This window comes from Cucurbita maxima, unplaced genomic scaffold, assembly GCF_002738345.1.
Source record: "Cucurbita maxima cultivar Rimu unplaced genomic scaffold, Cmax_1.0 Cma_Scf00016, whole genome shotgun sequence".
NCBI lineage: Eukaryota > Viridiplantae > Streptophyta > Magnoliopsida > Cucurbitales > Cucurbitaceae > Cucurbita > Cucurbita maxima.
Genome location: NW_019272032.1, coordinates 1,150,388 through 1,173,592, shown reverse-complemented (window position 1 = coordinate 1,173,592; position 23,205 = coordinate 1,150,388). Strand labels below are relative to the sequence as shown.

At 38.3% G+C, this 23,205-nt stretch overlaps 4 protein-coding genes across 4 annotated transcripts; 1 reads left to right on the top strand and 3 right to left on the bottom strand.

The window, feature by feature from the left end:
- The first annotated feature begins 142 nt into the window (after positions 1–142).
- Positions 143–5,347, top strand: LOC111490811. Its single transcript, XM_023139423.1, has 7 exons — positions 143–516; positions 607–708; positions 1,219–1,333; positions 2,319–2,434; positions 3,288–3,476; positions 4,108–4,250; positions 4,928–5,347. The coding sequence occupies exons 1-7, from the start codon at positions 395–397 to the stop codon at positions 5,107–5,109; spliced, it is 969 nt and encodes a 322-aa protein (XP_022995191.1). The 5' UTR covers positions 143–394; the 3' UTR covers positions 5,110–5,347.
- A 541-nt stretch (positions 5,348–5,888) lies between these two features.
- Positions 5,889–10,131, bottom strand: LOC111490810 (uncharacterized sugar kinase slr0537-like). The gene is made up of 5 exons (XM_023139422.1): positions 9,536–10,131; positions 8,416–8,678; positions 7,245–7,362; positions 6,858–7,066; positions 5,889–6,602 (listed from the first exon to the last, which is right to left on the bottom strand). Exons 1-5 carry the CDS (start codon positions 9,941–9,943, stop codon positions 6,176–6,178), a joined length of 1,425 nt encoding a protein of 474 aa, XP_022995190.1. The 5' UTR covers positions 9,944–10,131; the 3' UTR covers positions 5,889–6,175.
- A 1,224-nt stretch (positions 10,132–11,355) lies between these two features.
- LOC111491435 lies at positions 11,356–12,840 on the bottom strand. The gene is made up of 2 exons (XM_023140349.1): positions 12,437–12,840; positions 11,356–12,153 (listed from the first exon to the last, which is right to left on the bottom strand). Exons 1-2 carry the CDS (start codon positions 12,477–12,479, stop codon positions 11,489–11,491), a joined length of 708 nt encoding a protein of 235 aa, XP_022996117.1. The 5' UTR covers positions 12,480–12,840; the 3' UTR covers positions 11,356–11,488.
- Positions 12,841–13,673: 833 nt separating this feature from the next.
- On the bottom strand, positions 13,674–23,090 carry LOC111490820. Its single transcript, XM_023139438.1, has 15 exons — positions 22,842–23,090; positions 22,590–22,673; positions 21,556–21,629; positions 21,376–21,409; positions 21,168–21,226; positions 20,145–20,259; positions 19,997–20,034; positions 18,684–18,781; positions 18,550–18,605; positions 18,202–18,451; positions 17,962–18,077; positions 16,595–16,651; positions 15,737–15,802; positions 15,520–15,594; positions 13,674–14,007 (listed from the first exon to the last, which is right to left on the bottom strand). The coding sequence occupies exons 1-15, from the start codon at positions 23,004–23,006 to the stop codon at positions 13,945–13,947; spliced, it is 1,350 nt and encodes a 449-aa protein (XP_022995206.1). The 5' UTR covers positions 23,007–23,090; the 3' UTR covers positions 13,674–13,944.
- Positions 23,091–23,205: the final 115 nt, after the last annotated feature.

Sequence of the window (23,205 nt, the reverse complement as noted above, 5' to 3'; positions counted from 1 at the left end):
TTTAATTTTTTTAACACAAATCTTACATTTATAATTATGAATGGAAATCTAGATTTTTTTAATTAAAATTATTAAATATAAAATTTAAAGTTAAAAAGAAATTATTAAATACGAAATTGAAAGTTAAACTAATTTGAGTATAAAGTCTAAGCTTAGAGATTGAAGAGACGCGAGATGTTGTATAGTGATTGATGAAACTTGGGTAAGGTCGAGTCGAAGTGTTTTGAAGGAAGGATGATCGAGAAATTTCATAGAGAGCAAATGCAAATTCTTCATTCCTTCTTCTCCTGAACCAACTCCTACTCGGCCTTCGCAAAAATTAGAATCCACATACCCTTTCTAATTCCTGCGATCGAGCAAGTTTTCGCTGTGCATAATCGTTGAGGGCGCTGTCATGTGGTTTGAGATACTCTGTGGTTTCATAGCGTTTAGATTGCTCAGACGATTCTTTGGTCAAGGGGATGGATTGGAGATCGAGACCTCTGATTCTAATGCCCTATTCGCCGTTGCTTCGAGGTATATTCTCATCGAAGCATTTCTGCTTTGCTCAGGAAGAAGGTTGTGATCTTATGCTGATTTTTGTGTTTTTAATTTTAATTTTGGCAGATTAGAAAAGATTTATAGTGGAAAGATTTTTGTGGGACTTCGAATTCCAGATGCTGACACTGGCTTGCGACAGAGTATTGATATGGTGCTTGTAACCAAAGGGTAGATTTCTCACTTACCAAATCTTATTTGTTATCTTTTAACGATCTTGATCGAGAATTTGAGATTTGGACAATTTCTTAGTTCGCTCTCATAATTTACAGAGAGTGAGGTTATGAATATGTATACACCGCAATGCTACTTCAGCTAAAAGAATGATGCACGTAGAGAAGTAATTTGTAACTGACTCTAGAACAGGGAGGGAGACTAATGAGGGTGACGAGAAGGGAGACGAATGAGAGAGCATGAGGGGCAAGAACATTACTCAATTCTACGTCTAAACGTGGCATGATGTACTAATTCTAGGGATACTAAGTGTAATACTAATTTGAGTGGAAAAATAGAACAGTGGCTGCTACCATTGCACTTGTCACATTTGGTATTCTTCTTTAATGCTAAGAACAGTATATTAAATGTCAACTAGCTTAGAAACATATTGCATGATGTTTGTTAATTCTGGCCTTTTCTTTTTGCCATCATTGCTTATGCTTTCACTGATGTAAATTCATACAGGGAAGCAGTGGTGGTATTGGTAAAAAATCTTTCAGGTTTTGTTTCTGTGAGTGCTGATGGCAGCTGGATCTGTGAAGGCGACGGTAGACAAAAGTCAGAGATTCTGCCTGATCCGGTAAGTTTCTTTCATTTAGCCAAAGCTTATCGCTCATCTTAACATTTCTCTTCGTGGACTAGTTGACTTTATGCTCCATTTACAATTTTTTTAATCTATTTTGAGAGTGCCTTTTGTTCAATTACACGTTGAAGATGAGATTTGTTCTTGGGGTTGGTTATGTTTTGTGAGATCCCACATCGGTTGGAGAGGGGAACAAATAATTTTTTATAAGGGTGTGGAAACCTATCCCTAATAGACGCGTTTTAAAACTGTGAGGCCGACCACGATACGTAACAAGCTAAAGCGGACAATATAGGCTAGCAGTGGGCAGGCTGTTACATGTTTATACCATTAGAGTTAGATTACAGAAATATTATTAAGATACTAAGGATCCCTTAGTTAATAGATAAAAGAGTGTTAAAAGAGTTTTTTTCATCGAGAGGTGTTTATTAATAGAGTTATTTTATTTTGATCCTTAATGATTTTTTATCAAGAAGTTTGCCGTTTGAGAAGGTACTTTCTAAAATAGAGTGGGTATGATGAGGGGATATCAGGTTTTTCTACTATCCATACTTCTTTATTGTAGTAAACCGTCCAAAGCTTTTGAGCTTGTGGTGCTGGAAATAATCAAATAAGCCTAGGAACAAGTCGTGTGCCCTGTACCTTTTGAAGGGAAAAAAAAAGTGAATTCTCTAGATGCTATAAGAGCTCGTCTTTTGAAATTTTGGTTGGACAGAAATACTTCCCTTTTCTGTGAATGATTTTGGAGAGAACAACTGTGTTACTTTTTAATAGAGCTCTCTTTCTAACCAATTTTGTAATTATTCCTTTTTAGTTGTTTGTCCTTTTTGTATCTTTGATTACTAGTGGAAGCTTCTTCTTATGAATCTCCGAAAGTTTCCAAATTAAAAAAAAAAAAAAAAAAGAGAGAGAGAGAGAGAAAAGAAAAGAAAATGAGATACAGAAATGGATATTTATATCGTATGTTTAATTTTAAATACAGGTGGCTGAGACACGAAGATGGGCCTCAATTCTAGAGTCATACCTTGAGCGGAGAGGAGTTGCACTGCCAGAAGGATATTTGTCGTGGAAAGTTTTGCTTCCCAACCCAAAATTCCGGTATGTAATGGATAATCACTATTTTTACGCTTCTGATGTTGGACTTGGTTCCTTACTGAAGAAGGTAGTCCGATAATCTTGAAATATCGCAACACATTGTTACTTTCTATTAGCCATACTTTGGATGAGGCACGCAAAAGTATTTCTTCAAGTTCAAGCTGTGAACTTAACATTTTACTAATTCAAAAGTGGATACATAATAGTTAACTTGAAGCCAGATAAATATTCCAATTTGTCAAAAACTGATAGATTATGTGTCATATGATATCTACATCACCAAGGTTCACAATGTCAATGTCAATGTAAATATTGAGGTTTTAATTTATGGAAACGTTAATATTAATTGACATGTTGGTGCAATAACACCTTTCAAACAAACTTAGAGAACAATTCTCTCCCAAGTTAGAGTAGAGGATGGAAACAGGATTCTGTCAACGCCCTCCTCTTCAATATTACGAAAATGTTTATTGGTGGTTTAGTTCAGTTTCAAGAATGATCTTTAGAAACTCTCCTCAATCTCTGTTGCAATGCTCTTCAAGATTTCCATTGATATAAAGGCAAGTATTCAAGTAAGCTCTTTATGTGAGCTTATTACAATCTTCCTTACAGAAACTAAGTCTTATAACGGATCAATTCCCTTTGACACCTTAGCCTATGGAGAATTGATATGCCTTATTGTCACTGGTCTAATTTAAATATTATTGAACTTCTCTCTACTGTGAACTTGATATCACATTGAGTTCTCACTATTAATGGAACATAGGAAAGATATGAAGCAATCTTTGATTTTTGTATCATGACATCCACGGCACCACTCAACAATTTCCTGAAAGTTGCTTGTTATTAAGTGCAGAACAGTCCATTCAAACTATTTTCCTTCTGAAGTCATCACATATGATCAGTGGATACAGTTGAAACCAGAATCAAAAAGCGTGTTCTCTGGTTGGATAAAGAGTGCTCTGCGTGGAGGGAAAAAAGAGATGCAGGAATCGAAGGATGAGAAGCTAAATTTTGTCCTCAACACTGCACCCATGTGGGATAGGTTTGTACGCATACTTTTAGTGCACTGCTTATTGCATGAACTGTCACCTTACTTTTTCCATCTATTTGTTCATGTTGATTCTACCAATCATTGGATGCATAAGTTTTAATTTTTTGAAAAGAAAGAATATAGTAAACAATTATCAAAATATTTATTATGTTTTGTGTGAAGCAGGAAGGTCCCGTATGAATTCCTTAACAGACTTTAAATCTTAACATAGGATTTTTTTTTCTAACAAGACTAGAGGGAACTTGCGATTGGACTATGGCTAAGCTGTTGCCATAAGAAATGTGCTGATATGTTTTTTTCCCTCTTTATCTGCACTAGCTTCTTAAAGCATGTATCACATGTTATACATTATAATTTAAAAGTTGGATGTCAATTACTATATATGTTCATCAGTAAATTAGTTATATTTAGTGATTTACAGAACGAACACATCTGCACTCCATATGACTACAATTTTGTCATAAGAAGTAGAAAAATAATTGTAATGTGAAAAATATACTGGTTATTATTTACATATAGTAAAAATATATACAAGGGGATTAAGTTGCTTGAAAGTACTAGTTTGCGCACATAATGATCTGAACATTTTACTCTGCAATCTCTGCCTTTTCTGCCTCTTCAGGTTGGAATTAAAAGGAAATAACCTTGTTCTGGGAGAATTCCTGGAGTTCAAAGGGAAGAAAGAAGATATGCAGGCCTTGAGAGAGATCAAAAGATCAAAAGTTAGTTGCATAGTCATCCAGAAGATGAGAACGATCGGATTTGGTAATATTCAAATTCATTACAGGCTTCATGCATATACCACACAATATGATTTACACGTGTTAGTAGTGAGCACCTTTAAATCGGTCAATAAAGATAAATTCATGATCTTAAGGCTGTCTGTGGATCTTATATTTAAAGTTATTTTGTTTTTGGCCTAATATAGGAAAAAAAATTGACTGATAAAGGCTGAAACATCAAAACATACATGTATACAGGGAGTAACCAAGTTTAAAAACAGGAGATGATACATCTCCCCTGTCAAGGAACTGCTGCATCCTATTCTATCTTTAAAGGAAGATGGGGAGATGCAAAGAGTCACGTAATGACAATATAGCTTGGGGAGAAGTCTAAAAATACAAGCTGTATACTCTACAAAGTCCCAAAAAGTAACAGAGATATCTATACTTCTCACCGAAGATCCTGTTGTTTCTTTCTAAGATTCTAACTTCAAAGAAGAAGAATAGATCTTTAAGTTATCTTCCAAAAATTCCTGTCTCAACCACCAATTTGAGAGAATTTCTCGAGGAAAAATGGTAGTCCCTTTCAACCACCAATTAAGACCTTGGAGAGTTCGATGAAGTTTTGGATGGATCATTCCTTGAACTAGTAGTTCCTCATATTTGCACTTTAAACACATCAGTTTTCTGCCTCTTCATATTTTCTTTTTGTAAATGCAGGTCCTTCAAGACTTCGTGTTTTATACTCTACTCGGAATTATCAAAATGAGGGGACCTCTGCTTCCGAGTGGAAGGAAATAACAATAGGATCCAATACAATGGTAGTATTTCAGATGGAATATTCTTCGAAAGTTCGAAAAATCAAGATCTCTTCAATTGTATCTCTATCACTAAGCGCCTGAAGATGTCTGGTCAGTGTTATTATTTTTAACTTTGATCATAACACTATTGAGGCTTACTGAGTTGAGAAGAACAGCGTTTTTGATACTTTCTTTTTTGTTTATATATATATATATATGGTCTCCCTTCCTTCTTCAATGTGTTTATATCATATATCGTCGAGGCTACCTACGTATATGTCTTTGAAACAGTGTATACATACTATTTATTTATATTTGGGCCATTTGTGCTCTTAATATCTATGCTCCCTTTCTTCTCTTATGAATTTAGGAGTTTGGTTGAAGGTCTTTGATGAAATTAGAGGCTATCTTTTGTGGGGTTCAACTCGTTTTGCTCTGTTCGGATGCTTTTTACTTTTTAGTTTGATTCATGTTTTATTTCTAATTTCATGAATTTATCTAAGGTGAGGAAATTTTCCTAGTTGAATTTGTATAGATATTTCTATAGCTTCATTTTTGAGTCTTGCTTGAACTTTGCTTTGCATGCTTTATTAGTTCGTTGCATTCGTTGGTTCGTGAATTTTGTATAATTTTGAATGTCCAATTGTATTGGTTAGTTTGTACGTATGTGTTATATGGGAAGGAATAACTTTTTAATGTACTTTTAAGGTATTAATTTCTTCACTTATCTCTTTTCGACTTATTTTGCACCCCGAAAAGATAGATGTATGCAAATTATCTTGTAGCTTAAGCTCCAAAGGCATCATATACACTATATAACTAAATGTGTAGACCGAAGCCTAAAATCAGATGAGTCCCGAGATGTAGGGACGAAAATCATAGTTTAACCTTAAAAGATATAGGAAAAAAGAAACAATATACACATTTACTAACATGTGAGGCTTACAAGCACATCTCCATACATCTTCACTTTCATATGTATTTTCTTTGATGAGAGAACTCAATAAAGAAAATGAGCTTAAAGAAACAAGTTGTCCAGTTCAGATATCAGACTGAAAGCAAGAAAATGAATATGCAATCTCCCATGGCACCTTGAACCCTTGAACGATCTCCATGCAATCTTGAGCCCTTAATAAATGAGCTTAAAGATCAAGTTGAACAATACAGTCTAGGCATGTGATGAACCGATATCAGACTGAAAGCAAGAAAACGAATCTGCAAGTTCCATAGCATCTTGAACGCTTAAACGAGTTCCTTGTTGCCCCACGACTCTGGCTGCGATTTTGGCTGCAAATGTTCCCATTTGTTTCAAATCCGAGACTCCGTGCATGATACCATACAATATACCAGACGCATATGCATCTCCAGCACCACAAGTATCGAGAGGTACACATGGATAGGGTGGGATATATACTGCTTCTCCTTTAACACCTAAGTAAGAACCTCGGTGCCCATCCGTGACCGAGACGAGGGGAACGAAATGACTAAGATATCTTACCGCTGATATAGAGCTTTCCTTGGAGTCAAAATGACATAAAGCTCCAGCTTCTTCATGGTTTGTGAAAACAATATCAGCATAGTTCCCCACTATTTCCCTGATAATAAAATTGAAAAGATATTTTAAATAACGACTCGCTTAATCCGAAAAGCAGTAAATTGAACGAATGAATGAAAGAACATCTTAGCGTGAAAAAGAAACAATGCACAACAATTCGAACGCACGTTCTAGTTGTCACGGTAGAGTCTAGTGGAGTTCCCTTTTGAAGATTTTCATTTTTTTTTCAATGAAAGCTTTGTTCTTTATCAAAGTAAATAAAACAAAATCGAAAATGGGCTGAGAAGAAAATTACCAAAAATCGTCAAAATGTCTTTCGATGCAAGAGACATCTGAACCCGTGACTGCAACTAGAGCACCGCTTCGATGTGCTTCCTCACATGCTTTTTGAATCGTTTTGATCGTATCAGGAAATTCAAATAAATACCCTTCAACTACAAGTACATTTGTCTTGCTAATTACACTAGCTAACGCTGGACCATAATTCACAATGGAAGATGTACCCTGAGATATCAAATAGCAAATCCAGAAGAATCCCTTTAAGTTAGTCCAATTCGATAAACGAACCAACCAGCTATGACTATCGAGAACCGAAAAGGGCCATCTAAAACTGATTGTGAAATTACCACTTCAGATATACTCACATATGAATATGGAAAAAACCGTTTAAATAAACGTTTACCTGATACGCAAGCATCGTTCGCTGGGCATCAGGGGTAGTAAGAACAATGACTGTTCCTGTTGTCCCATCCTTGACAGGAGGAGAAAGATAATGAACATTTGCACGTCTTAGTTTCGTCCTATGAAACAAATTAAAGCATGAAAATCGTTATGAGCGCGTATTCAATTTGAGAACAAACGGGGAAGCGAAAATAGCTAGCTCAAACTTCAACTGTTCTACAACTTTGTTCATAGGTATGGACTTTTTGTTCAGATACTGTAATATATTTATAGACTCAGAAACGTGGGTGCTATCTATCCCTAAAAAAGTGATATCTAGAAAGGGAAGAATGCCATGTCATGCTGAAAGAAAATGCTTCTAAATTGAACTAGCAAATTTTTTCATTAATTTTGTAACAACCCAAGGTCACCGTTAGTCGTTAACAGATATTGTCCGTTTTAGCCCGTTACGTATCTTCGTCAGCCTCACGGTTCTAAAACGTGTCTGATAGGGAGAGGTTTCCACACCCTTATAAAGATTGCTTCTGTGATGTCCCACATTGGTTGGGGAGGAGAACAAAACACCCTTTATAAGGGTGTGGAAACTTCCCCTAGCAAACGCGTTTTAAAGCCTTGAGGGGAAGCCCGAAAGGGAAAACCCAAAGAGGACAATATCTGCTACGGTGGGCCTAGGTCGTTACAAATGGTATCAGAGCCAGACACCAGACGATGTGTTAGCCTTCTTGCTGTTCCCCGAAGGGGGTAGACTCGAGGCAGTGTGCCAGTAAGGACGCTGGGCCCCAAAAAGGGAGGATTTGGTGGTAGTCCCACATTGATGGTAGGAAAGAATGAGTGCCAGCAAGGACATTGGCCCCAAAAGAGGGTGGATTGTGATGTCCCACATTGGTTAGGGAGGAGAACAAAACAGGAAACCTTCTCCTAGCGGTTAGGGAGGAGAACAAAACAGGAAACCTTCTCCTAGCAGATGCGTTTTAAAGCCTTGAGGGGAAGCCCGAAAGGGAAAGCCCAAAGAGAACAATATCTGTTAGTGGTGGATTTGGGCGGTTACAATGACGTGGTGCCTATGAGCTTATCACGCAACTTCTTTGTACTTCAGTTTCATGCCGTCCAACGAATTTAAATCGAGAATGCAAAAAAACAAAATATAAAGTTAAACTAGAGCCTAGCCTGACCTGTAGAAGCTGCCCAATGGATCACTCCCTACACTACCAGTCATGGCTACATTGAAAGTAGGGCCTTTCATGGGTCTAATACCCAGCCTTGCCAAGGCCACAAGGCTGTTGGAAAGAGACCCTCCAGCAGCCGCCTTGTAGCTGTGACCATCCATCGCCCGCAACACTCTGCCTCTTTCCTCATGATTTACAAGCTTCCTTGTACCCTTCTCTAGTCCCAGCTTCTTCAGAAACTCATCGTCCACCATACCAGAGAAATCTACCTAAATAATGTTGCCACACCAATGAAGAACACAAGAATTACCACAAATCATCATTGCAAATTACATCAAATAAGAAACTGAAGTTGCTTCTATGGAACATTATGATGTATAAATATTAGTGGCCCAGCATGTTACAAGGATTTGTTTCTTATGCTTGAGCTACTACTCGCAACTCCACTGGGGAATATCAGCCTCGAACCTATGGTTTTTGGCTTCTCACTTGACTTGAAAATGAACCAACGTTCTTGTTTCCTTCGTTCAAAATCGAATATGTAGAAATTTCGGGTTCACCTGTTTGAAATAAGCAGCCACCACCTCACTACACCTAAGCATTTCATCTTGCATATATTCCCGAAATAGGAAAACCCAATGGGAAGTACTGGTTGCTACTAGCCAGGGAGCCGAGTCATACCATCCCAAAAACCCACCATCAGCTGTCAAGTACCCTCTTAGGAGGTTATACCAAAGTGGGAGTGTATAGTACTGTTTGACTAGTCCTACGTCCAAGGGATGAAGGGCTGGGAGGTATATTTTACAACCCCATTGCTTAACTTGTCCTACTTTAGCCTAAATTCAATCATGTAGTGGTCGTCACCTGAGCAAGGCTATGAGATAGGTGATTTTCTTTTTTAACATCATTCCATCCCGTAAGAAAGTTTCCCTTGAACCGTCTTGACCGAAATTTCTAACGCTTACATAAACAATGTGTTCATTACTATTGCTCTAACTACAACAGCTCAATACCACTCAAATCAGCCAGTTATCCAACAAGAGAGAATCAAACACCATACTCGCAATAATTTAAATCTCAATACAGAAATTTCCTCAAGAAACAGAATGAAAAACAGCAAAATTACCATAGCTTGTCCAAGCCCCAAGACATCCCATCGATCAGGCAAACCATTTATCTCATTAGATTCTTCAATTCCGACCCCAAATTCTTCATCGGAGACATTGCCCTCATCCTCCTCCTCCTCCTGCTCTTCTTCCTCGCTCCCGCTACAAAACTCCCTTGTCCCGTCGCCGCTAAAAACACGACAGGAAGACAAACCGGTGAAAGAATCGAAGCCTCCGGCCATGGAAGAGAATCTGAAGCAGGCGACAACTCTGCATCGGTGGATGAAAGTGGAAGAGGAAGAAGGGAGATACGAAGAAGAGGAAAAATGAAGTGAATGAAGAGGAGTCAAGTTAGGATAAGAGAGAGGCTGAGAAGAAAAGGGTAAGTGAAATTGAGGAAGAGAAGAAATGGGAAAATAGAGAGACATCGCAGCGAATGGGATTTGGAGCGAGTGGTGGTGAATCGGAGCATCAAAGAAAGGCAAAAATGGCGGAATTCAGCAGAGCCACCCACCGCCCCATTCCCCCATCTGTAGGGAAACGGATAATAAGTTTATAAACCTACTTCCCCTTCAAATGGATGAATGTTAATTCGTGTTTCGACTTAATCCGCACAAATCCCATTACCAATTCTTCTTGCTTGCGAGGCCATTCCTGTCGTTTTTCTTCCGAGAATTTTGGAGAATGTTCTTACGCAAATCTTTTGAAAAATCTATAATTTGATCCCCAATTTAAGATTGCTCTGGAACATGTATTTGTTATTCAAGATTAATTTAATATTTAATTTTACATTTTAAATTTATTTTCTTTTAAATAATTAAAAATAAATTATTTTTAATGATCAAATATCTTTATTTTCAAATTCCATTATTTTAACAACAAATTTTTAATCTTAAAATTGTCTATCATAAAAATTAGGTCACTTAATTACTTTTTTTAAAAAAATTAACGCTCAAATTTTTGTGTTTACAAATCACGTGATAAATTGTGGTTTGACGGTTTGACGACTAAGTGAGTGAGTTGTAAAATGATGGATATAATTGAACTCGCACCTAATTCTTTTTGGATGGATTACTTATTTATACAAGATAATGATTATGTAATTACAAAGTAAAGCAAATATTAAAGGTTTCACTTTCTAAAACCACAATTTTAATCAAAGAATTAAGTAGAAGCAGGAGGCCATTGATGGATGAGATGGAGAGACATGGTGCACTGGAAGAGGGATCTCTCCAGATTTTCCATATCTTCAACCTGTGAAAGTGAAGTAATGGTGTAAAGAAGCAGCCAATCCAACTCAAATAACTGAGCAAAACCAACATATTTACAGGAAATCATCTCAAGCTACAAAATTAACAGCATTACACCTGCTTGAAAATCGTACATAGGCAAAACAATAATACTTAGAGATCTCACTTTGGTTGGAGAAGGGAACAAAACATTTTTTTATAGGAGTGTGAAAGTTTCCCTAGTAGTAAACACATTTTGAAACTGTGAAACTGTGAGACTAACGACAATACATAACAGGCCAAAGCGGTGAGGCTAACGACAATACATAACAGACCAAAGAGGACAATATTTACTAGTGGTGTGAGTTTGGATGGTTACAAATGGTATTAGAGTCAGACACCAGATGGTGTGCGAGTGAGGACGTTGGGCTCCAAGGAATGGATTGTGAGATCCCACGTTGATTAAAGAGGAGAACAAAACATTCTTTATAAGGATGTGGAAACCTCTCTTTAGTATGCGCGTTCCAAAGCAGTGAGGCTAACGGTGATACGTAACATGTCAAAACAGACGATATTTACTTACCATGGAGCACTTAGCAGCCAAAATTTAAGGCAAGAAGAAACAAAAAGCTTCATTTAAACAGACACCAAAAATGTAATATTGAGCCAAAAAGTTAAGAGTTCATCCAAGAAAATGGACCATAGCAATCAATGAATCAAGGACCAAAAAAAAAAAAATTAAGGTTAAACATCAAAGATTTTGACCTCTCCAGTATACAAATGTAACAGCCAAGTAGCATCTTTAGGAAACTTGGTCACATACTTCTCCAGGAAAGTCTTTTCTGTAGGATGCAAGATGCTAGCGATGCTCAATTCTTTCTTTAATAAACCTTTTGAATACAGACTTTGGACAACAGAACACCTTGGTATTATCCTCTTCTCCAAACTAAAGACCATCACAGTGGGTTTTGTAGCAATATCCACTGCCATCAAACCCATTTTGTGCACAAAAAAGTCCATTATCTTGAAGATCTTCTCTTCAGAAACACTCAAACATGGTGGAAACTTCTTAAAAGCTAAGAGGGTCTGATCCTTTGACCAACCATACTTACTGTAGGCTTTAAATTTTCTTTCCCAGGTGAGAGAACTCATCCCAGAGAGCACTCTAATGGCCTCAACAAACACAACTTTTGAAGGGTCGAATCCCATATCCCTAACTTGGTTAACAATGCTGCGGAATTTGGAATGCCTACGGAATGCTGAATCAGGAACATTCGAAACCAAAGATGAAATCAAAACATCAGAAACTCCAGAAGTTCGTAACAATGCAATGTTGGGTGCAATTTTGTCTGGAAAAACCCGACGAAATGCCCTTGGTGAACGCTTCAAACATTTGATGACCTTTTCATCTACAACAAGCACAGATTTAAGGTAGTTGTAACAGGGAATTAAATGGTTTTTCAAGCTCCTCCCCAAAATAAACGGGCATGAATATACAATCTGAACACATTCTGACTTGGAGAGCCCAATGGAATGCAGAAATTCAAATTTGTGCAAAAGAATTCTATCAGAGTTAAAAAACAGCAATCTCGGGTATTGCTTAACAATTTTCGAAATCTGAGATTTGGTGAATCCTTGGGTTCGGAGAAGCGAAAGAACTAAATCAGGGTTTTTCGGAGTTTTGAACTTTACCTTGGAAGCCACATCCAGAGCAGTCTGTAATGGCATTCCGCATGAATTGGCGAGATATGAAACAGTGAAAGAATGTATACACTCATCTTTCAAAGATCCAAACGATGCATTACTGGGAAGAACTGAGAAGAATTTGAAGCTTAATAAGGCGTCCCGATGAAACCCTAGATTGCCGAAGAAAGAGGTGGTGACTGCAACCCTCCTGCCAGAACTTAAGACTTTAAGCCCTGAAATTCGGAACATTTTAGGATACTCAATGCAATGCCATGGACTGTTGCCGATTATCGCTCAACATCATGGAGTGGCCGACCAAATTACTAAGCTAAGGTGCTACGACGAAGCGGGAGACCGCTAGGGTTTCCCCATGGAGGGAGTTTGTGAAATTTAATTTAAAGGGGTTATGAAAGTCTATTTTATTCTTTTTATACGGTTCTAAGCTAAGTACGATTTACTTTGATTCATTTATTTAGGTTAAAATTAGTCACGAACACCTTCTTTAAAGTTTTAATTTTTATGAAATGCGTTCATTCTTCTTTCTAATCCAATGTAGGATCTCAAAATCCACGAGAGCTCAGCATCCTCATTAGTTCATTCTTCTTTCTAATCCAATGTAGGATCTCAAAATCCACGAGAGCTCAACATCCTCATTAGCACACTGCCCCGTGTTTGGTTTTGATATTGTTTATAACAATCCACCGCTAGCAGACATTATTTGTTTTGGCCTGTTATGGATCCCCGTCAGCCTCATAGTTGTAAAATGCATTTATTCCCCTCTACAACCAATGTGGGGCCTCTAATCCACCACCTGGGGCCTTAGCATCCTTGCTGGCACACTACCATGTATCTACTTTTGATATCATCTATAACAGCCCTCCGCTAGCAGATATTGTCCACTTTGACCCGTTACGTATCGTCATAACCTCACAGTTTTAAAACAAGTCTAATAGGTAGATGTTTCCACATCCTAATAAAGAATGTTTCGCTCCTTTCTCCAACCAACGTTTGATCTCGCAAAACCAAACCAATCAATTTCAGTTTTTAATACAATTTAGTTTTCTTTAACTAGGTAGAATTGATCATAGTGAGGTCTTAGCTAGCCAAGTGAGACTAGTTAAGGATACGACTCAACTTTACATCATAGTATCATTATTCGTCATATTTTCCTCCGTCGTGCTACCTCACTTATTAGGCATATGAATACCAACGTTGGTTTACAAAATCGACTCGAACTCCATTACACAAATTCTCAAATAAACGACATCATTTAAAATAAACATATGAAACATAAAAGACGTGGATAACATGAGCTATGAGATTTTGTCTCATAATTAATGTTTTCTAGCTGCAATCATAAACTGAATGTAATCTTCACTAAAAATTGAAATTTGTTTAAAAGAAAAAATAGTTACCGGCAACAGCACAAAAAACCTTATGATGCAGGCTGCTGTTTGTGAAGTAAAAAGGTGAAGAAAGATAAGCTAGAACATGAACAAATTTTTTGTTCTTAATTAGTGTTCAATGGACTGTCTTGCATTTCCATTTGATACAGGTGATATGCCTTGTTCAATGCACTGCCCACAAAACAAACAACCAAATCTTCAAAATGATATCAGATATAGTCAATGATACTCATACTAACAGAGAAGAACTTCCTGGCATGGTCGTTGCAATGAAGGATTGAAAACATAGATCCTATGGAATCTATTAACACAGTCCTTACATGATTACATATTATCGTTATATTATAGGCCAAAGGATTTTTCTTCTGTGAGATCTCACGTCGGTTGGAGAGGGGAACGAAATATTCCGTACGAGGGTGTGGGTCTCTCTCCAACAGACGCATTTTGAGACCGTGAAGCTGACAGCGATATGTAATGGGATAAAGCGGACAATATTTGCTGGCGGTGTGATTGGGCTATGGTATTAGAGCTAGACACCGGGCAGTGTGCCAGCAAGGACGCTGGCCCCTGAGGGGGTGGATTATGAGATCCCACATTGATTAGAGAAGGGAATGAAACATTTCTTATAAAGGTGTGGAAACCTCTTCCTAACAGACACGTTTTAAAACCGTGAAGTTGACGGTGATACGTAATGGGTTAAGGCGGACAATATCTGTTGGAGGTGTGTTTGGGCTGTTACAAAATGGTACTAGAGCCAGGCATCGGGTGGTGTGCTAGCGAGGACGTTGTCCCCTAAGTTGGGTGGATTGTGAGATCCCACATCGGTTGGAGAGGGGAATGAAACATTTCTTATAAGGGTGTGGAAACCTCTCCCTAATAGACACGTTTTAAAACCGTGAAGCTGACGGCGATACGTAATAGGTTAAAGTAGACAATATTTGCTAGCAGTGCGCTTGGGCTGTTACAAATAGTATAAAAGCTAGACACCAGGCGGTGTGTCAACGAGGACACTTGATCCCCAAGGGGAGTGGATTATGAGATCCTACATAAGTTAAAGAGGGGAATGAAACATTCCTTATAGAAGTGTGGAAACTTCTCCATAACAGACGCGTTTTAAAACCATGAAGCTGACGGCGATACGTAACAGGCTAAAGGATTTGCAAGCAGTATGCTTCTGCTGTTACAAATAGTATTAGAGCCAGACATCAGGCAGTGTGCTAGCGATGACGCTAGGTCCACAAGGGGGCGGATTATGAGATTCCACATCGGTTGGAGAGGGGAATGAAACATTTCTTATAAAGGTATGAAAACCTCTCCCTAACAGACGTGTTTTAAAACCGTGAAGCTAACAGACGTGTTTTAAAACCGTAAAGCTAACAGCGATACGTAAAGAGCTAAAACGGACAAATATCTGCTAGCAGTGTGCTTAGGCTGTTACATATTCCGACATATCCTCATAGTTTAAGAAACGTCCAAGCAAGCTGGGATAGAAAATATATCTAATAGCTAAACTTAGTATGATGGAGAACTCGAATAGCTTTCAAGTTTATCAGAGGACGAATAAAATCTCATATTGGCTAGATAAGAGAAAAGAAAGCGCACGAGAGTGTACTAGAAGAAGACACGAATACGAAAAAGATAAACAACTGAAGGCGGGTTTTAAAAAAAAAAAACTAAGGTTACCTGCAGAATATATCCATGCAGCCAATCGAGTGTTTGTGGAAATGTTGTTGCTGATATGTTAACAACTATCAAGCCCTGTGGCAAATAATTTAAGGAGAATATAAACAAATGATATATGCTAAACTTGATCACACACTATCAGCCCACTAATTCCTAATAAGAATTGCATCAATCTATCCACGAACAGGAACAACAATTGTACAGCCGAGGAACAAACCTGTGATTTGAATGAGCAAAGATATCCCTGAATGGTTTTTAAGTTAGCTATAAGCTTATCTCTATCCTGAGACAAAGAAAGTAATAGAAATGAAATTAAATAATAAAGCAAATGATACAGAGCTCACATGAAAATAGGAGTCCTTTTAATGGGCTTTTTACCATGTAAAAGCCCAAGCCCGCCACTAGTAGATATTGTTTGTTTTGGCTCGTTACGTATCGTTGTCAGCCTCACAGTTTTAAAACGCGTTTGCTAGGGAGAGGTTTCCACAGTCTTATAAGGAATGTTTTGTTCCCCTCTCCAACAAATGTGAGATCTCACAATCCACCCTCCTTGGAAGCCCAACGTTCTCGCTGGCACACTGCCCAGTGTGTAGCTCTAATACCATTTGTAATAGCCCAAGCCCACCGCTAGTAGATATTGTCCGCTTTGGTCAGTTATATATCGCCATTAGCCCAACCGTTTTATAACGCATCTTCTAAGGAGAGGTTTCCACACCCTTATAAGGAATGTTTCGTTCCCCTCTCCAACCAATGTGGGATCTCACAATCCATCCCCCTTTGGGGTCTCAACATCCTCGTTAGCACACTGCTCGGTGTCTAGCTTTGATACCATTTGTAACATCTCAAGCTCACCACTAGCAGATATTGACCGTTTTGGCTTGTTACGTATCGCCGTTAGCCTCACGGTTTTAAAACACGTTTGGTAGGGAGAGGTTTCCACACCCTTATAAAGAATGATTCGTTCCCCTCTCCAACTAACGTGGGATCTCACAATCCACCCTCTTGGAGGCCCAACGTCCTCATTGACACACAACGTTCTCGATTGGTGCGTAGAATATTTGAGGAGTTTATATACCTGGAGAGGACATTTGTCATTAAATGTTCGAGGGGAGATCCATTCCTCTAGTAATGCCTGAACAAGATGAGAGTACTAATTACAACTAAAACTTACAAGACGTTATAAACAAGACTAAAACAAAGATCGAAAACGTGAGAAAATTCATATAACGAAAACTTATGATATAGAGAAACAACAATTGGATAATAGGGCTTGATGTTTTTTGTTTGTCCATCGTTTTGCCAAACAACATTTCGAATTTCGTACTTCGATTTTGGTGGGACACCCTTTCCATGGTGTGAAGAAGACTAAATGATTTTCTATAAACAAGGTTTTTTTATGGTCTCTTCTCTCTCAAGAAAAGGTTTAAAAAATATTTTTTGTCCCGAAAGTTTTATGCAAGTAATAGTTTAGTCTCTAAACTTTAGTTTAGAGCAATTTAGTTCCAGTACTCTAGAATTTATAACAATTTAATTCTTACCGTGAAAAGTTCACCAAATCACCAATTCTAGAAAGAACCCATCAATCCCTCATCCAATGGGTGTCGCATGGATCCTAAAAGAGGATGGATCATCCGTGGCGCCTATGCACCAACTCTTCGATCGTTAGCTTTGAAACTATTTGTGCAACTTGTAAGAGAAATTGGAGCACATACTCATTTATTAAACCTATTAGGCAAAACAAGATGATGTCACAATGTCCAGAAGATCTACTTGTAACAGCCCAAGCTCACTGCTAGATATTGTCCGCTTTGGCCCATTACATATCGTTATCAGTCTCACAGTTTTAAAATGTGTGTGCTAGGGAGAGGTTTCCACGCCCTTAAAAGGAATGTATCGTTCTCCTCTACAATCGATGTGAGATCTCACAATCCACCCCTCTTGGGGGCCAGCGTCCTCGCTGGCACACTACCTGATGTCTAGCTTTGATACCATTTGCAACAACTCAAACTCACCGCTAGAAAATATTATCCGCTTTGGCCCGTTATGTATCCTCATTAGCCTCAAGGTTTTAAAACGCGTCTGCTAGGGAGAGGTTTTCACGCCCTTTTAAGGAATGCTTCGTTCCCCCCTCCAACCGATGTGAGATCTCACACTAGTAGTCCATAATAATACTTGTTCTTGGTCAAGAGCTCTAGAATATTCAAAGGAGAGAGACTAAGTCATAGATGTATTGCTAGAGATTCATTTGATTCTTTTGAGAAAGTTGGAATACTCAAAGTAGGTAAGCATTTATTTTTTGTAGGCATTAAAAGTATTTGCTTTCTACTCTCTAGTTTTTCTTAATGAATGACCAAAGCTATGTCATGCCAGTCCCATGCTATGTTTGAGTCTAGGCTTCTTTCGTTGTTCGTAAATAAACAAATAAACATAAAATAAACAAACCTTGTGATCAAATTCAGCCATTTTAAAGACTATGGGTATGATTATTGGCTCAGCACCAGACTTATCTTTCCTGACCGAAGCAGATCGATCCGTCTCCCCTTTATTCTGAGTTTCATCTGAATAACACCATAAAATGCAAAATATAATACATGAACACTTAGGTTAGCATTCTTCAATTCTATGAGGAGGCCAAACAAAATATTGAACACAATAAGTGCAAAATTCAGAGTTCAAACCAACCTGTAACTCGAGCGCTATTTCCTGCCATATCTACAGCTTCCAGAGAATCCAGCCCTTCGTTCTCTTGGTTGGTGTGCTCGGACTCTTTCGTAGGAGAACACGTAATGCAGGTGCCACTCTTCTTCTGCTTTGCACTTTTATTATCTGATGCCGTTGATAAAGGATTCGTTTCGGTATCTTTTGCTGACATATTAGCTGGTGTCTTACTTTCATCATCCATCAAATATATACTGGGATCCAAATGTATTCCCTAAAATTTTAAGCAAAGCCATTAAATTTTTTTCTGAAAGGAAACAAGACTTAGTGTTTCATTGAAATTTGAAAAGTTATGATTTGAACTAAATTCACCTCGATTATTACGGGCTTTCCATCTTTCATAGCTTTCTTCAAATCACCAGCCAAACCTATACAGAAAATATGGAGTAATAGAAGCCATCACCGAACGGGATAGCAAAAAACTCTACAATGAAGGGATGACAAACCTTTACGAACGATTCTGCATTCTCTACAGAATTCGGTAATTAACTCCTCTGAAGAGCTAAAATCTCGTGCCCATACAGGAGTTGATGTCAGTGGAGCGCTAAAATATTTAAAGGAAGAGAATAAGCGTTTCGATGAGGTTCGAGGAACACAGAAGGCGGAATGTAGTCAAAAAATGAATGCACGTGCAGACTGCTAATATCGAAGTAATTGAATAAACGAGAGGATTTGGTTTCTTGTTACATCCCCTCCCTAGGCAAGATATTAACAATCTGACAGAAATGATGCTAAAATAAAAGAGAAGATGAATTATGGTTCTTGGATTACAAATCACTATCATTTGGTCTTTTATTTTTAACCGGTATAACAACTCAAACCTACCGCTAGCAGATATTGTCCTCTTTGGGTTTTCCCTTCTAGGTTTCTCCTCAAGGTTTTAAAACACGTCTACTAGGAAGAGATTTTCACACACTTGTAAAGGGTGTTTCGTTCTTTTCCCCAACCGATGTGGGATCTTACAATCCACCCCCTTTGGGGCCCAGCGTCTTTGCTGGCACACTGCCTCATGTCCACCCCCTTTCGGGGCTCACTCTCCTCGTTAGCACATTGTCCGGTGTCTAGCTCGGATACCATTTGTAACAGCCTAAGCCCACGGCTAGCAGATATTGTCCTCTTTGGGCTTTTCCTTCTGGGTTTCTCCTAGAGGTTTTAAAACGCGTCTGCTAAGGAGAGGTTTTCACACTCTTATAAAGGATGTTTCGTTCTACTCCCCAACCGATGTGAGTTCTTACAGATGGAATATCAAGAGACTAATGCTCAAATGATACAAACTTCACAAGGGAGCGAAAAAACAACCAAAAAAGAAAAACGACTCAGAACACCAACAAAAAGTGACGCTTTGAGCGAAAACCCTAAACAGGGAAAAACAAACCGACTGAGAGCCTGAAAACAAAAACCAAACACTGCAAGTTAACAAAAAAACCCACCCTCCATTAAACGAGAGAGAACATAAACAAAAATAACCCACAAAGACAGCTACAGAAAAACCTCAGCCTCGAGAACAGAGAAGACGAAAATTATCAAATATTTGGCAAGTGAAACCACTTCAAGTAAAATAAGTCTGATTTCAATTAAGAAACATATGAGAATAACTGTTAACTACACACACAAAACTATGGCTAGATATCTCATGCTTGGCAGAAAGACTTACTCTTAAAGAAGGATAGTCGATTATCGTATCTATACTAAACAGCTTTAACCCATAATATAACAAAATTTGTTTTATATGAAGGATAAAAATAAATTAATGACATACTCTGTTGATGTGCGTAGTAATTCATATACCATATCTGTCTGCAGAAATAAAAGATTGTTAGCAGTAGGCAGTTATACAAAGAGTTAACACATAACTATAGATCAGGGAGAGATTTAAATATATATATGTGTGTGTGTGCGCGCAGGACCTGTAAAACATTTGGCAGGTTAAGTCTCTGTGCAAGTTGGGTGGCTATGGTTGACTTCCCAACACAGGCAGTTCCACATACAAGGATCACCAATGGGACCCTTTGATGGTGAAATCTAGAAAAGATAGCATAGAGCTTAGCAACATATGTGAGTAGCATGCAATACCATGGTGGATTGCACCATATTCTGTTGGAAAGACGATACGAGAGAGGTTAAATGCATTAGGTTCATTGTTCGACCTGAAGGAGAAGTTAAATGCAAAATACCTTTAAGACGAGTACGTAGAACAGAAGTCCTAGTCACTTCTTCAAGACCAAAATAAACTTGAATGTTTCTAAGACATGAAAATTTTAAGCTATGCACAAGAATTGAAAAATGAGTTCAATGCATAAAGCAATAGACAAAGGTCATAACAAGACTCAATTCATTGAAACTCTCATACTTAAGTTGTGTTTACAATGGTGCTTAAGAGGGCTATATATGCAATGGGGGCTCTCGAAAAGGAAAAGAAATCCTTAATTCCTAACATGGAGGTTTCGAAAAGTTTGATCCATGGATGACTGTTTGAGCGGAATTGCACAGAATCCATTTTGACAGTGGAAGCAGGTCGCTACTAACTAGGCACCATACTAGAAAATGAATGGCCAATTGTGGCTTGATTTTCATCGCTCTGATCGATGTGAGTTGGGTGTTTTTATTATCACATCAAAAGCTATGGATTTCCAACTTTATTTAGTTATTTTGTCCATCACGATCCAAGGTTCACGCCCACTAGCATGCCCACAAGTTTCACGCCCACCCCCACATCAGACTAACATTAGTAGAATAAAGATGAAACTCTTGATAGAGTGCTTGTCATCTATGATCTCAAGATCGATAAAACATAATATTACATTTTTCTCAACATCAACTGAAAGTGAGAACCGTTTGTAAAAGTTACGGAGAATACAGAGAGACAATAAAAGGGAAGCACACATTATGCATATAGGTTTCCAACTAAGGAAGAAAAGAAATGTACGAACCTAGTCATCATCTTATACCGATTTATGTACTCTTCCCCATAACCACGCAACTCCATGAGCTGCATATAGTGTCCTAGAAGAAAGTTAGCTATAACTACACATTACAACATAATGAAAAGGGATTGTAATTCATCAGCATTGTATTTTTCAGTAACATTGTCAAAGTAGTATCGGTATAGGACCAAAACGTTCAACTGAGATCATATACCTTGAAAATATTAGCTTCCAAATCAGATTGTGAGCTACAATAGTATTAAAAAAAAAAGAGTCAATAGTGTTTTAAAAAAATAATTAGAGAGAGAGAGAGAGATGAAGGTAATATTCATTCTCCTTGGAACAGGAGGTGCAGAAAATGACAAAGAGGGGAGAAGATAAGAATATGTCTCACACATCTAAAAGGCTATTATCTACAAGCAGCTTCTTGAGCTCCAATGCAATTTTGATAGCAAGATGATTTGGAATCTGAAATTAAAAGAGTTGGAATTAACATATGAATGAGAATTCAAACAAACCTGTGTCTACAAATACATCAACAATACGTTTGCTTCCCTAGCAGAGAATAGATTGAATATAATGTTGTAACAGCTCAGCCCACCGCTAATAGATATTGTCCTCTTTGGACTTTCTTTTTCGAGATTCCTCTCAAGGTTTTAAAATGCGTCGACTAGAGAGAGGTTTCCACTCCCTTATAAGAAAGGTTTCGTTTCTCTCTCCAACCAATGTGGGATCTCACAATCCACCCCATTGGGGCTAGTGTACTCGCTAGCACACCGCCTAATGTCTAGCTCTGATACCATTTGTAATAGCCCAAGCCCACCGCTATTAGATATTGTCCGCTTTGGCCCGTCTCGTATCGTCATCAGCCTCACGGTTTTAAATCACGTCTACTAGAGAGAGGTTTCCACACCCTTATAAGAATTGTTTCGTTCCTCTCTCCAACCAATGTTTGATCTCACAATCCCCCCCCTTGGGGAGCGTTCTCGCTAGCACACCGCCTAGTGTCTAGCTCTATACCATTTGTAAGAGCTCAAGCCCACCACTAACATATATTATCCGTTTTGCCCCGTTACGTATCGTCGTCAGTCTCGCGATTTTAAAACGCGTCTACTATGGAGAAGGTTTAGCCCTACTCCAACAAATGCCTCGCACCGTCCAGTGACTGGCTCTAATACCATTTGTAACAGCCGAAGCCCACCACTAGCAAATATTGCCCTCTTTGGGCTTCTCCTCAATATTCTAAAACACGTCTACTAGAGAGAGGTTTCCACACCTTTATAAGGAATGTTTCGTTCCCCTCCCCAACCAACGTGGGATCTCAAAATGTAAAGCAAATACATCAATAAATCAAAAGGGTTGTTGACAAGCACGGCACCAACAAAGGCTCTTAGGCTAAAACTCTTTAAAAATTGAATGCACTTATACCTTGGTCACTGTCAACATCCTGCTGAGCAAAAACCGCGACAAGACATAATAGTGATCTGCGTTATCTCCCAACCACACCTTCACCTGCCAGAAAACAACCCAACATAGAAATTAAAATAGCAGAATTCCGAGGCAAATTCCTAACAAGAAATCAAAAGCGAACATGAAATCGACCGAAATTGATCCAATTCTTACATTCGCATCAATCCACTGCAGAAATAAGCAATTAATTGAATGGAAAACAAAATTTACCTTAACAAAATCGTACTTGGAGGAGCTGTTACGAGAGGGCAATCTGGCAACCGGGTAAGTGTGCCAATCTTTGAGATTACCATTGGAATGAGAAGAGTTACCGGCGTCGGCGACTGTTTCGTCGCCGATGCCGGTTCCGGTGGTGTTGATCTCGTGGTTTGGCATTGATACCGAGACAGCCCTCCCCTTGTCCTTTACTTTCCTCGCTTCCTTTTCCGACTGTGTTCGCTTTCTATTTCTGTCTCCTCTCCTCAAACCTCGGAGTATTTATATCACTCTCCTCCTCATTGCCACGTGGCAATACGCCTACGTAGCTTTTTTTTTTTTTTTTTTTTTTTTTTTTTTTTTTTTTTTTTTTTTTTTT